The sequence below is a fragment of the Pantherophis guttatus genome, chromosome 2, assembly GCF_059756535.1.
Source record: "Pantherophis guttatus breed Tessera chromosome 2, ASM5975653v1, whole genome shotgun sequence".
Classification (NCBI taxonomy): domain Eukaryota; kingdom Metazoa; phylum Chordata; class Lepidosauria; order Squamata; family Colubridae; genus Pantherophis; species Pantherophis guttatus.
The window spans coordinates 145,054,760-145,068,495 of NC_142064.1; the positions used below are offsets into that span (position 1 = coordinate 145,054,760).

Consider the following 13,736-nt stretch of genomic DNA (forward strand, 5'->3'; position numbering starts at 1 on the left):
TATTTTAAATTCACTAGATCTCCTTGTATTCCAAAAAAATGGGTTATGCCTCAGGGTTAGGTTGAAAGTGATTTGAGTGTGGCTGCTGACCCTGTGAATGTGTGAGTGAGTGACCATAAACCAAAACTAGGAGTACGTGTAACAATAACACGTGTATCTGAAAATGAGTCAGTTTTAATTCCTTTTTTTTTCAGCCGTTTATCTATGGACCTGATATAACTTAATGCGAAAAGGTCTTAATGCAGAAAGAATACAGATTAAGCTGCTTTTCTTACCATTTGGAACTTCAGCAGCATGCTGTGTTGCTATCACAAAATGCCTGCAAGGATGGATGATTGCAACTGCAAAGTATTGTCCCCATTGACTGTTCTGGATACATTAACTAGAATGTTCTACATCTACGGCATCTCAATTTATAGTTGTCATTTTATCTGAGCAGTCATTCATCATTGCCCCCAAACTCAAAGAATGCCTAGAGTAGGAGTATCCAACCTTGGCAACTTTAAAACTTGTGGACTTCAACTCCCAGAATTCTCCAGCCAGTTCTCCTATTGTGGCTGGGAAATTCTGGGATTTGAAGTCCATAGGTCTTAAAGTAGCCAAGGTTGGGGACACCCCTGGCCTAAGAGGATCTATGTGGGGCTCTGGATCAAAGAAAAAATAAGCATACTGGAGTGTACTTAAGTGTCCTGCAAACTGAAAAGTTTTCATGTATCTATTTTTTTTTAGTTGAAAGAACCTAAAACAAAATCAGAGAGTGTACAGAAGTGCAAAGGCAGGGTGTGTCGGCACCATAAGGTTTAGTCCAATTTTTAAAATTCTGTTTAGGAAGGAAATAGTCATGAACAGTTACAAGGAGGAAAAGGCTTATCGTAATGAAAAGCTGAGCAAAACCAGCCAGAAGTAGCTTCTTGATCTCTTTAAGTACTAACAAACAACCCAGGATACATTACATTGGTCAGGTTATGCAAAACTGACTTCCTCTTTATGTCACACTTGTAGGATTTTGTAGTCCCTCTGCAGTTAGTTTTATTATTTCAAATCTCCATGACTCAAAGAAGGAAGTATATGCCTCTGTACGTTTAAAAAAAACCCAAGCCCACAGAAGTGGCAGGAAAGATGAAATAATTATGTTCTCATTTTTTTTAAAAAAAAAGTTCTTTTAAGTCTTGAACGTGAGTCTATGAAATGGATGCTGGGAAGGGTGGACATTAGAACCTTGGAAGGCTCATTGGTGACTTAGATCTGGATTACATAAATGTGATTCTTCATACTGTGGTGGATAAATAGAGCATCACATAACAAAAGCTATAGTGGTATGGCCATGCATGACAACAGCATTCTGTAGGAGGAGGAGGGAAAAGTACAGCTAGGTTTCCTTTCTCTCAAACTGGTATCAATCCCTGTCCCATTGCTGCAAAACATCAGCAGAAGACATTAGAGTAGGAGCAAGTTGTGATTGGAGCAAGTATGAGGATGCAGGAATTACCGTATTTTTCAGACTATAAGATGCACTTTTTTGTCTCCCAAAAGGGGGTGAAAATGTCTTTGCATCTTATAGGCCAAATATTGCTGAAGCCCTGCCCACCCACTAGCCATTTTTTTGCCTCTGCACACCCCATTTTCAGGCCTTTTTTTTTTTTTTTTTTTGGCCTTTTTCAGGCCTTTTTCGGACCATTTTTCAGGCTTTTTCAGCCCATTTTCTAGGCTTTTTTGGCCCTTTTTTTGGCTTTTTTTTTTTTTTGCCCGTTTTCAAGGCTTTTTTTAGCCCAATTTCAAGGTTTCTTTAGGCCCGTTTTTTTTGGGCAATTTTTTCAGAAAAAATGGCCTGAAAAAAACGGACTGTAAAAAGCCTCAAAAACAGGCCAAAAAAACCCCTAGAAAATGGACTGTAAAAAGCCTCAAAAACAGGCCAAAAAAACCCTAGAAAATGGGCTGAAAAAAGCCTTGAAAACAGGCCAAAAAAACCCTAGAAAATGGGCCGAAAAAAGCCTTGAAAACAGGCCAAAAAAACCCCTAGAAAATGGGCGTGAGGGAGTTTTGAATCTTGTAGTAAGTTAGCGTATTTTAGCTTATGTTTGTTAAATGTTATACCCTGTTTTTGCTCTGGGAAGTCGGGGTGTGTGTGTGGGGAGGGGGGGGTTGAAGGTTGTGTGGGGATAAAATTGTTGTATAATTTTTAATAAAATAAAAAGATAGATAAATGTATTAATAGAGAAGTAAGAAATGTGGGGGAAATGTCATAATAAATGAAATGATAATATTAAGATATGATAAATATTGGAGGAGTAAGAAGAAGACACAAAAGATGTATTCAGATGATACACTGAATGATTGATTATGTATTGTTTATTTGTTTGTTTATAAAATAAAAAAACTTTTTAAATAAAAAAAAAGGCTAAAAAATGGGCAGAAAAAAGGCTGGAAAAGGCCCAAAAATGGGGCGCGCAGAGGCCAAAGATTTTTTTTTTTTGATTTCCTCTTCTAAATTTAGGTATGTCTTATAGTCTGAAAAATATGGTACTTGCAATGACCTAGACTACAATGCAGTGATAGGGCTAAAGTTGATGGAGGAAGAACAACCAAAATTATGCTAGTAACTGATTAGGATCTTATTGATCTACTCAACATTATCATCTGAAAACACATGTATGTATTCAGGTACATATTCTTCATAGGGGGCATGGTGGCCTGTAGGTTAAGACACTGGTCTTGTCGACCAGAAGGTCAGCAGTTCGAGACCTGAGAGCCGTGCAACAGGATGAACTGCCGTTACTTGCCGCTACTCTTGCCAACCTAGCAGTTCGAAAGCATGCAAGTGTAAGTAGATGAATAGATACCATTTCAGTGGGAAGGTAACAGCATCCCATGTGCCTTGGCATGTAGTCATGTCAGCCACATGACCACGGAAACATTTTTGGACAATGTCGTTTCTCTTGGCTAGGAAACAAAGGTGAGTACCGCCCCCTAGAGCCAGACATAACTGGACCAGGGAAACCTTTACATTTACCACTACTCTTCACAGATGGCAAGTTAATGATTAAGAACAGGATGCCAATTGGCATCATGGGAGAAACTCTTTGTAAGTAGCCAGAATTGAGACAGGTCACATTTATAAACATTCTAACATCCTCAAATTGACTCAGATTTTTCACCTTCTGCTTACTGCAAGTGATTGGCACTTAATTACAAAATTTTAAAAAGTGTCCTGACATGTCACACAATTGATTAAAACTATTCTTAATTAATAATGGAAGCTAAACGTGAAGTACCAGTGGGTTTTCTGTGTTTTTGCATTTAATGCTAAGACAAAATATATGTGCAGTCTTTAAACTGAAAATCCAGAATTTCAACTGCCCTTAACCCCAACCTTGATCAATCAGTTGGTAAAATTATTGAAGATAAAAGTCCTATGACTCAAGACTGACTCCTGGCGATTTCATAAACTCATCCATCTAATTTTCTGGCAGCAGTACAGAAATTATTTGTTTCCAATATCCTCTCTGATTTTATTTAACCTTCTGGCCTATCTGTAGCCTTGAAATTCCTCAGTGGTTTTCCATCCAAGTATAAACCAGTCTGATAGAAAATATTGTACTCTAGTTTTTTTCTGTAGACTGATTTACTCAAATTGGAAGGATATGTTCACACCATACTTCAAAATGCAAACAGAGCCTTATTATTGAAATGTAGACATGGATATGTAGGTAGTTGTCAATTTATGACCACAACTGAGCCCAAAATTTCTGTTGCTATGCAAGACAGTTGTTAAGTGAGTTTTGCCCCATATTACAACCTTTTTTGCCACAGTTGTTAAGTGAATCGCTGCTGTTATTCAGCTAGTAACACAGTTGTTAAGTGAATCTGGCTTCCTCATTGACATTGCTCGCAGAAGGTCGCAAAAGGTGATCATATGACCCTGGGACATTGCAACCATCATAAATATGACTCAGTTGCCAAGCATCTGAATTTTGATCACATGACCATGGGGATGCTGCAATGTTTGTAAGTGAAAAGCAGATGTAACTTTTTTCAGTGTCCTTGTAACTTCGAATGGAGTAAATGAGCTGTTGTAAGTCAAGGACTATTTGTAAATGATTATAAGAAACTTTTACAGTGACTGGAAGTAGATGGGGGATGCCAGAAAGGTTAAGGCTATCTGCAGGCATAGTATGCATTCTGATACTGATGTTGAAATAAAAGTAACTGTCCTTCTATAATGTTCTATAGCACAAAACAGAATGGGCTCATTAGCCAGGGATGAGACATTGAAATTCATTTATTGAATCAGATTTCCTCGGTCTGGCATCCTCAATATGTACTGCGGCTACAACTGTCAGCAAGCATGGCCAATCTCTTCTCTAAAAATTAAGGCAAAATTAAGCCAATTTTTTTTTTTACTAAGAAGCTGACACTGTCTTCCTTCCCCTTTAGAAAAATCACCATGGAAGCACATAGCAATAATGAAATTATATGAAAAACGGATCATATCACTGCCCTCTTCTAGTTCAGAACATCTTTATATATCACTGAACACAAACTTTCTGTTTTACTCACCGTGCAGATCACAAAGGCTATCAGAAGTGCAATCTGCACTGAAGTTCATGTTACAACACTACTTACTACACAGAATACGAGAAGCCCTGTTGATAAACTGGGTGGGTTCAATCACTGCATTTTGAATTTTGAAAAAGTATGATGGTACAACCACAAAATGAGGGTAGTGGAGAAGTGGGGCACAACTAATCATAAAATGGTTGCTGTTGGAAATGGTGCAGCCAACCAGAAATATTCCACTTGTTAACCTCTGTTTTGCACACAGAAAAACCAGGCAGACAGAGAAAGAGAAAAAACCCATCTGGTTCACATATTTACTTACTGTTATGGTTACAACCTGAACTGGGATGGGGAAACTCAGATTCAAGTCCACCCAAGCTATGGAAATTTTTGCTCCAATCTTGTCTCTTACACCAACCTTATTGGTTGTTATAGGCTACCTACTAAGGGATAAGGAACATACCCATACACACTATCTGAGTTTCTGGAGAAATGGGCAGGATACAGATCTAACAAAATAATATTTATAGCATATCAATAAATTAAATTAAAACGACATGTAATTGAAAGAAATGTAGATCTTGCACTTTAGACATTAAAAATGTATGTGTGGGTGTGGGTGTGAGAGAGAGAGAGAGATTCCCAGACAACTGATATGCAATTTGGGCTTTTAATTGAATATACAAACTAAATATGAGTCAGCAATATGATGCAGCTATTTTTTAAAAAAGCATTTAGTAGTCCTAGAAGCACTGGTTGAGGAAATAATAATTCCACTGTATTCCATGTTAATTAGGCTGCATTTAGAACACTGGGCACAACATTTAAGGACAGCAAGAGCTGGAATGCATTCAAAGTAAAGCCATCAGGATGCTGAGTGTCTGGAAAAGCTCTAAGGGAAACAATGGAAATAGCTAAATATATTTATTTCATAAAATGAGAAGATGATGGGGGAATGTTGTAGCAATTTATAAATATCTGAAGGACATCACAGAAGACAGAGCAGAGTCAAAAAAAATTATAGGAAAGCAGATATCAGTTCTCTCAAAGAAGAGGTCAACCTATTTTCCAAAGCACCCAAAGGAAGAGAAGAAACAACAGATGGAAAGTAATCAAAGAGAGGTCCAACCTGGTCCCTTCCAACTCTGAAACCCTCCGTGGTCTATTCTATCTTCTTCCTTTTCCCTATTTCCTATTCCATTATAAATTCTTTAGAGGGAATAAAACCTAACAGTAAGAACCTTAGGCAGAACAGATTACCCAAAGAGTTAATAAACTCTGTTTCATTGGAGAGAATTAAGATGAAACTGAACAGACTGACAAGGATACTCAGAAGCATCAGTCACATTGGAGATACTTTAGGTAGCAGAATTTTGGACTAGACTAATTTTGAGGCTCTTCCAACTCCATCATGCAGAGCAGGAGAGAAGAAAATGCTCATTTCTCTTGAGATACCAGCCACCTTTTAGCTACTTCTCTTCCCTCTCCAAATAGGCAGACATCCATTGTGCTATATGAAATAACCCATCTACCTGGTCTTCATAAGAACCCATCTACCTGGTCTTCATAAGAACTGTAAGTAACCCATCAACCTGATCTTCATAAGAACTGTAAGAACTGTAAATATGGGTGTCTGGGCATGATGTTTCCCTCCCACCTCCGCATATAATTTTTAATGTTGTTTAGTTGGTATTATCAAAATATGGAGACTGGCATCTTATATGGATGTTTGATCAAAGAATGGAGTAAACAGACTTTATAAATTTTCATGGTTCAAAACCAAACATAGAGTAACATAAGAATATAGGATACCCCTTGATTGTTTAATGAATGTCTTAAATAACATGTAAGGAATGTTTTGTGATTAAAGCTATCTTGGCTAGGAGTATGAATATGTATGTAGCTCTGAACATGACTATGCCATATTATTATTGACTGAGAACTTGAATGATTACAGCAAATGTTAAATTCATGGGTCATAGAGTCAGATCTGTAATATATGAATCTCAGCAATAATACGGAAGACTGAAGATGTTTGTGTTTGACGGTGAAAACAGAATGAACTACTGCAAGTTATCGACAGTGTTATAAAATACACTCAAAAATATACAAAAACATACGAAGTCAAAAATCAGTCCAGATTTCTATATGGAAACATGGAAATTTTGGTAGAAAGGCAGTGGTATGTATGTGGTCTGTTCTATGGCATAAATGTTAAAGAAGCAAAAGTGGCTTTTATATGTTTCTCTAAGTTCTGTTTTATGGCAGGGAGAATTGGTTATCAGGATAAACATAAAAGTAAATTGGAAGCAGTGGGGATGGCTTTCTTAACACGTCTGCCCTAAAACAAGAAGTAGGGGTAAGACTGAATGATAGGGTGCTGAATGAATGTAGATTGAATACCACATGAAAAAGCACCTTAAGATGTTTCATTAGCAAAAGGAATGAAAATCGAATTGTAAGACAAATATATAAAGGAAATGAAAACTTGTGAGTAAGGGAGAGACTGAGAAACTTTCGACTAATGTGAGCACTTTCAAAAACTTTGAAAATATGTTGTCTGATGTTTGTCTACCTATACATGAAGTGAAAGCATTCATACAGTATTTTGTAATACAAGTTAATCTTAATAAAGAAATCATCTTAATACAAACTATAGAAATTTTAATCAAGTTGCATTTTTCTCTTCATAAACTGCATCAAACATACCTGGAAATAACATTGCAATAAAAATCAATATACAGGTAGACTTAATACTACACAATTGAGCCCAAAAGTTCCGTTCAAGTCAATTGTTAAGTGAGGGTTACCCCATTTTACAACCTTTCTTTCTTTCTTGCCACAGTTAAGTGAATTAGTGCAGTTAAATTAGTAACATGGTTGTTAAGTGAATCTGGCTTCTTCATTGACTTTGCTTGTCAGAAGATTGCATTAAGTGATCATATGATCCCAGGACACTATAACCTTCATAAAAATGAGCCAGTTGCCAAGAGTCCAAATTTGGATCATGTGACCGGAGATGCTGTAACTGTAGTAAGTGGGAAAAACTATCATAAGTCACTTTTTCAGTGTCGTTAACTAAACAGTCACTAAACGAATGGTTTTAAGTCGAGGGCTACCTGTATAAGTAATTTATTTCAAAATATAAAAACAAATCTAATCTAACTAGAGAGAACAATACTGGAGTACTGGAGCTTTTTACTTCATTTAATATTATCCTTCTCCATCATTCATTCTGCAATGCTCCTTCCCACAAACGTACTTAAAAGGCTTGCAGTCCTTGCAAGTCTCAACCCACAAATAAAAACCAAGGATATATTGCCATTTTAGAGATGAGGCCACGGAAATAGGAGTTAAGAGTTCCTTTTGGTGCTGTTATTTCTTGCCAGCATCATAGCAATACTTCATCTATTATGAGATTTATTTATTTATTAGTTCAATTTATATGCCGCCCTCCTCCGAAGACTCAGGGCAGCTTATAATGCACTTATAGTAATAGCCTTCATTCTTTTGTATATACCTATTTATTAGGGCTTTTGGCCCCTCATAAGCGGTGTTTCTACAAAGTCATCTTATTGCCCCCACAATCCGGGTCCTCAATTTACCTACCTCGGAAGGATGGAAGGCTGAGTCAACCTTAAGCCTGGTGAGATTTGAACTCGCACTAATTGCAGCTAAGTGCTACATAACAGCACTTAGTCCGCTGCACTACCAAGGCTCTAACCCTTCTGCATTCCCAGCCCCCTTCCTTTGGATCCAAGCATGCTTCAAATTATAACAGACGGCACTCCAACTTTCTGGAATTATACTGAATTTCCCTTCGGGCTGGAAGCAGCCACTACTAACCGTACACGGCGAAAAGAAACAACGCTTAGGCTCCCAAGGAAAGTTCTCCCTGCAAAGTAGCCCGTAAGAAGCAGAACGGAAGGGGCAAGGCAATCGACGCTTTATATATTTCGTTAAAAGGGGGTGAACGCCGTGTCATTCTGGCAACCTTTTTGCAGAGGGAGTCTAAAGCTGCCCCCTCGCATGGACTAAAATGCCGCAGCGCTTTGCAAAACTCAAACCAGGGAGCCCGCTTATTTCCAGGTTAGAGGAGACCAATGCATTGCAACGAAGAGCGTACATTCCTCACGTTCCCCCGCACATCCGCTCTCCCTCCACACACCCATCGCCGCAACACAAAGCTCTCCAGGCGGGCGCCGGCTGCATCACGCCCCGGCATCGTTACCTGCTGGCGAGCCAGGTGCAGCCCTTTGAGGCGTTGCTGCAGCTCACGGCGGTAGGTACGCGCCGCCTCGATGCTCTCGTGCGCTTCCTGCAACAACGTCTCCGTCTCCATTTCCCCCCCCGATGATAGATAACCCACCGCCAGTCGGCAGCGAGAGCGGCAGGCCCTCCGCTGAGCCAAGCCCACTATGGGCAGTAGCTTCACAACCGGAAGCGAAGAACATCCGGGCATTTCAATCGTGCAGAGACAGGAACAGGGGCGGAGTCTCCGAAGTTCTCCGCTCTTGCTGTGGATCCTGTGTTTTAATGCTTTTATTTTCGGAATTATCACCGGTTCCAATTGCCTGACTCTGAAGAATGAATGAAGATTATTAATCTGGAGCTGTTTTCTTGACTGATTTTAACCGAAGCGACCTAGTTAATTACATCAAAAAGGCCTTTTTTTTAAAAAAAACCCACCCAAATTATGGTAGACGGGCAGATAGTGTTAAAAAGAATAAAGTCGTCATTCCCAGAAGTTACACTGCTCAAAAAACATAAAGGGAACACAAGCAGAAGACATCGGAGATCTGAATGAATGAAATAGCCTTATTAAATACTTTGTTCGTTACATACAGTAGTTTTGTGGTCCCTTTAGGTGTTTGAGCAGTGTATAAACTACTGTATATAACGAACAAAGTATTTAATAAGGCTATTTCATTCATTCAGATCTCCGATGTCTTCTGCTTGTGTTCCCTTTATTTTTTTGAGCAGTATATTTCATGAGTCAGTTATTTAACTTGATAGTTCTTTCTCACTGGGGACTTGCACCATCCATCAACCCATAAAGAAGGATGCTAGGGACAATATAAATCACTAGCTTTCAATAATTACTGCAAAGTAATTAGTATAAATACAAATCTATGAATAGCTTTTTCAGCTAGCAAGATGATTCCAAAACGACTGTGTGATGTGAGGTCATAATCTAAATTATGCTGTTTCATACTTGTGTTACATGCTGTTGTACAAATGAAACAATGTTAAAAAGTTATGATATGTATGTAGTTACTGGTAGTTACAAACCACATCTAAATTACATTAAAGCAACCAAAATATGTTTACAATCCTCAAGGCATGTCACAACTTTTGAGCACCCCAAATGTTTGGAAATTGAAAGGTGAAAAAATCGACATGCCCAGAGGTAGTCCTTGACTTACAACCACAATGGAGCCCAAAATTTCTATTGTTAAGTGAGATATTTGTTAAGTGAAGTTTGCCCCATTTTATGATCTTCCTTGCCACAGTCGTTAAGTGAATCACTGCAGCTTTTAGGTTAAGAAAACAGTTGTTAAGTGAATCTGGCTTTCCCATTGACTTTGCTTGCCAGAGGGTTGCAAAAGATAATCACATGATCCTGGGACACTACAACCATCATAAATAAGTCAGTTGTGAAGCATCCAAATTTTGATCATGACCATGGGGATGCGGCAACAGTCGTAAGTGTGAAAAGCTATCATAAGTCACTTTTTTCAGTGTTGTTGTAACTTTGAACAGTCACTAAACAAACTGTTGTAAGTCAAGGACTACCAGTATGCAGGTATGTAAGGAAAGAGTTTGGGTTGGAATGCTGCAACACACATTTCAGTATTCTAGAACTAGGGTATCTAAAATTACATGCTTCGATGGGGCTCTGCATATGTATGGGTAAGGAAATTTCACTTAATATGACATTTTTATTTCTATGTTAATGTGCCATATTCAACCACAAGCTTTTGTCAGAATATTATCTGATTCCCACTCCTGTAAGATCAGTTGATGATGTGGTTTTTATCTGGAATAAAGCAGGTAACTAAGGGAAGGGAGGTAAGGAAAAGTACTAGGAACTTGGTTCTAGTACTAGGACAGGTTGGTACACAAGCCACGAGGAAGAGGGCAGAAATGGGTGACATGATCCAGCCTTGTACTACTCAACCCCTAAAAATTATTCCAGGATCCTGTTTGAGAAAGGTTAATGAGCACCGAAATAAAAAGCAAACAAACCATGATCCTGACGCAGTGGTGGGTTTCAAAATTTTTTACTACCTGTTCTGTGGGTGTGGCATGGTGGGCATGGCATGGCTTGGTGGGTGTGGCTTGGTGGGCATGGCAGAGGAAGGATACTATAAAATCTCCATTCCCACCCCACTCCAGGGGAAAGTTACTGCAAAATCCCCATTTCTTCCCAATCAGCTGGGACTCGGGAGGCAGAGAATAGATGGGGGCGAGGCCAGTCAGAATTTTTACTACCAGTTCTCCGAACTACTCAAAATTTCTACTGCCGGTTCTCCAGAACTGGTCAGAACCTGCTGAAACCCACCTCTGCCCTGACGGGAGAAGAGACATGTGTCCCAAAACAACCAAAACATTTCAGGTTTTGTTTCTATTGAACTGCAGCCATTCCAAATGAAAGAATATATGAAGGATAGGGCAGTAGATGCAGTGAATCTAATAAACTGGCCTACAGAAAACCTTCATCATATACTAACTTCACTGTATCTACTTCACTATCCTTCAGATATTCTTCCGATGCCCTTTTTTCTTCTTCCACTATCTGGTGTACTTGTAACATTCCATGCCCACCTATGTTCCTTGGTAAGTAGAATCTGTCAATATTGCTGTGTAGATTTATTTATTTATTATTAATCAAATTTCTATACCGCCCTACTCCCGAAGGACTCAGGGCGGTGAACAGCCAGGATAAAATACAGATAATACAAATATTAAAAATCCCTTAAAATTATTAAATATTTTGGCCGAAACACAGATTAAAACACCCAATTTATAAAATCACGAATTAAAAAAATTAAAAAATTAAAAAATTTAAAAGAGGGGAGTTAGGCCAGGCCAGCTTGCTGAAATAGAAAAGTTTTGAGAGCACGGCGAAACGTGCGCAGGTCCGGGATCTTCCGTATCTCTGGGGGGAGCTCATTCCAGATGGTAGGTGCCCCCACAGAGAAGGCTCTCCCCCTGGGGGCCGCCAGATGAAGAATAGAAAAGAGAAATGTCAAAGGCTAAGTGCAGGAAAGTTGAAGAAAGAGACAGAAGGGCTAATTCTGGTTGCACAAGACTAAGCCTTAAGAACAAATGCATATATATTCATTGAGAAGACAGCAACAACCAGCAAATGCCATCTCTGCAAAACACTGAAGAAACAGTGGACCAACAAGTTAGTTGTTACAAGAAGATGGCACAGATTACAAACAATGGCATAACATAGTAGCAACAATGATACTGTTGGAAAGAAAATCCATCTGGTTCAGTTCTGTTGGAAGAAATGTTCATCTGGGTTCAGTTCCAAGTGAGGAGGAAGACACTGGAAACATGGAGGCTGCTTATATTTATATCCTCTCTTGGGCTCTGTCTTGGAGCTTCCTGTTCCTGTGTAAGAAATGTATTCTGGTTGGTTGTCAGACTCCCATGGGACCATGCAGGGGTAATTTTGTAGGCTGTTTTAAGTCCCAGGCTTGGTTGAATCTTGCTGGGTGATGTAATGAAGGGGCTTTCCATCTGTCAATTACAAAAGGCTATACAAGTTGAATCTATGTATGTACTATGCCGATACTAAACCCTAACTTCCTGGGAATAATTTGACGTGTATGAAGACCAATACCAGGTACAGAACAGGCAGCTGTGATTCGACATTGTTGTGTATATAATAATTGAAACAAATTCAACATCAGTCAATTGCAAAAGGCAGCTTTACTTGGAACAGCTTATGTCCTGCAATGATACTCCTAACACCATCAAACATCCATTTCTGCCTATCCCAGGTCTTTGGGAAAGATTGGATAGGTGGATAAAAAAAAATCCAATCTGAACATCTGGCTGACTGTCCAATGAACCATAATAATGGTCCCTCCTCCGATTCTTCTACATAACTGATATATTATGGTCTGAAGTCACCTGGTTTCTATGGCTGAGGGTGAACTTGAACCTGTCTCCAATCCTATTACGGTATGCTGGTTTTAATGCATGCCTGTATTAAATTCAGTGAAATAATACAATTTCACTACAAATTTCTGAGGGCCATACCCAAGGCTCTGGAAGCTTTACAGGCACATCTACAAGATTTTACATTAGTTTTCTACATAATATAAACATGGCTTTCTCTCTAGACATTTGTCCTAATTGAAACAATGAATTAGAATTCTTTATTAGAATTCTTTATTGGCCAACCGCGATTAGACACAAGGAATTTGTCATTTCTGTGCATAATTTATTTTTATTTTTATTTTGAATTTGTATACCGCCCTTCTCCCTGAGGACTCAGGGCGGTGAACAGCCAAGTAAAAACATCAAGTACAAATATTAAAATACAGTTAAAAATATACATATATAAATTTGGCCCCGTTAATTAAAAACAATAAACAAAACACTTAAAAACAGTTAAAAAATTAGGCCAGCCCAGCTTGCTGGAAAAGGAAGGTTTTAAGGGCATGGCGGAAGGCACTGAGGTCTTGGATTCTCCTTATCTCTGGGGGCAGCTGATTCCAGAGGGTAGGTGCCCCCACAGAGAAGGCCCTCCCCCTGGAGGGAGAATGTACATACAATAGATCATTAGGTCTCAGTGTACATACAATAGATCATTATCATAGTCATTGTAAAAATATATCCATAAAACATTAGATACTACACTTAGTGATAGTCATGGATATTAAACAAGCAATCAACATAAATCATACTAGGATACTAAGTAAACTACGTAAATTTACTTAGTATCCTAGTATGATTTATGTTTGAATTAAATGAAATAAAACTATGAATTAAAAGCAACATCCCAGAAGAACACAGTGCAACGCACCCATTTCCAATATTGTTAGTTGAAAGAATGAACCAGACGGCCACCAGGAGCCGAATTCAGCTCAAAACAGCCTTTTAACCACTTTGTGCCTTGAAAACAAAGCAAAACCTCCTCCCTCCGCCCCGCGCCT

General features: G+C 38.8%; 1 protein-coding gene and 1 long non-coding RNA gene across 2 annotated transcripts in view; both read right to left on the reverse strand.

Annotated features, from left to right (window-relative positions):
- The window catches only part of CRLF3 (cytokine receptor like factor 3), a 29,706-nt gene extending 20,670 nt beyond the window's left edge, over window positions 1-9,036 (reverse strand). The window contains exon 1 of the mRNA XM_034412510.3: window positions 8,789-9,036. Within this exon, the coding sequence (XP_034268401.2) occupies window positions 8,789-9,019 (231 nt within the window). The 5' untranslated portion in view covers window positions 9,020-9,036. The remainder of the gene's footprint in view (window positions 1-8,788) is intronic.
- Window positions 9,037-11,879: 2,843 nt separating this feature from the next.
- LOC148115367 (uncharacterized) lies at window positions 11,880-13,732 on the reverse strand. Its single transcript, XR_015732449.1, has 2 exons — window positions 13,607-13,732; window positions 11,880-12,312 (listed from the first exon to the last, which is right to left on the reverse strand). It is a non-coding gene; the product is annotated as an uncharacterized LOC148115367 (long non-coding RNA).
- Between the last annotated feature and the right edge of the window lie 4 nt (window positions 13,733-13,736).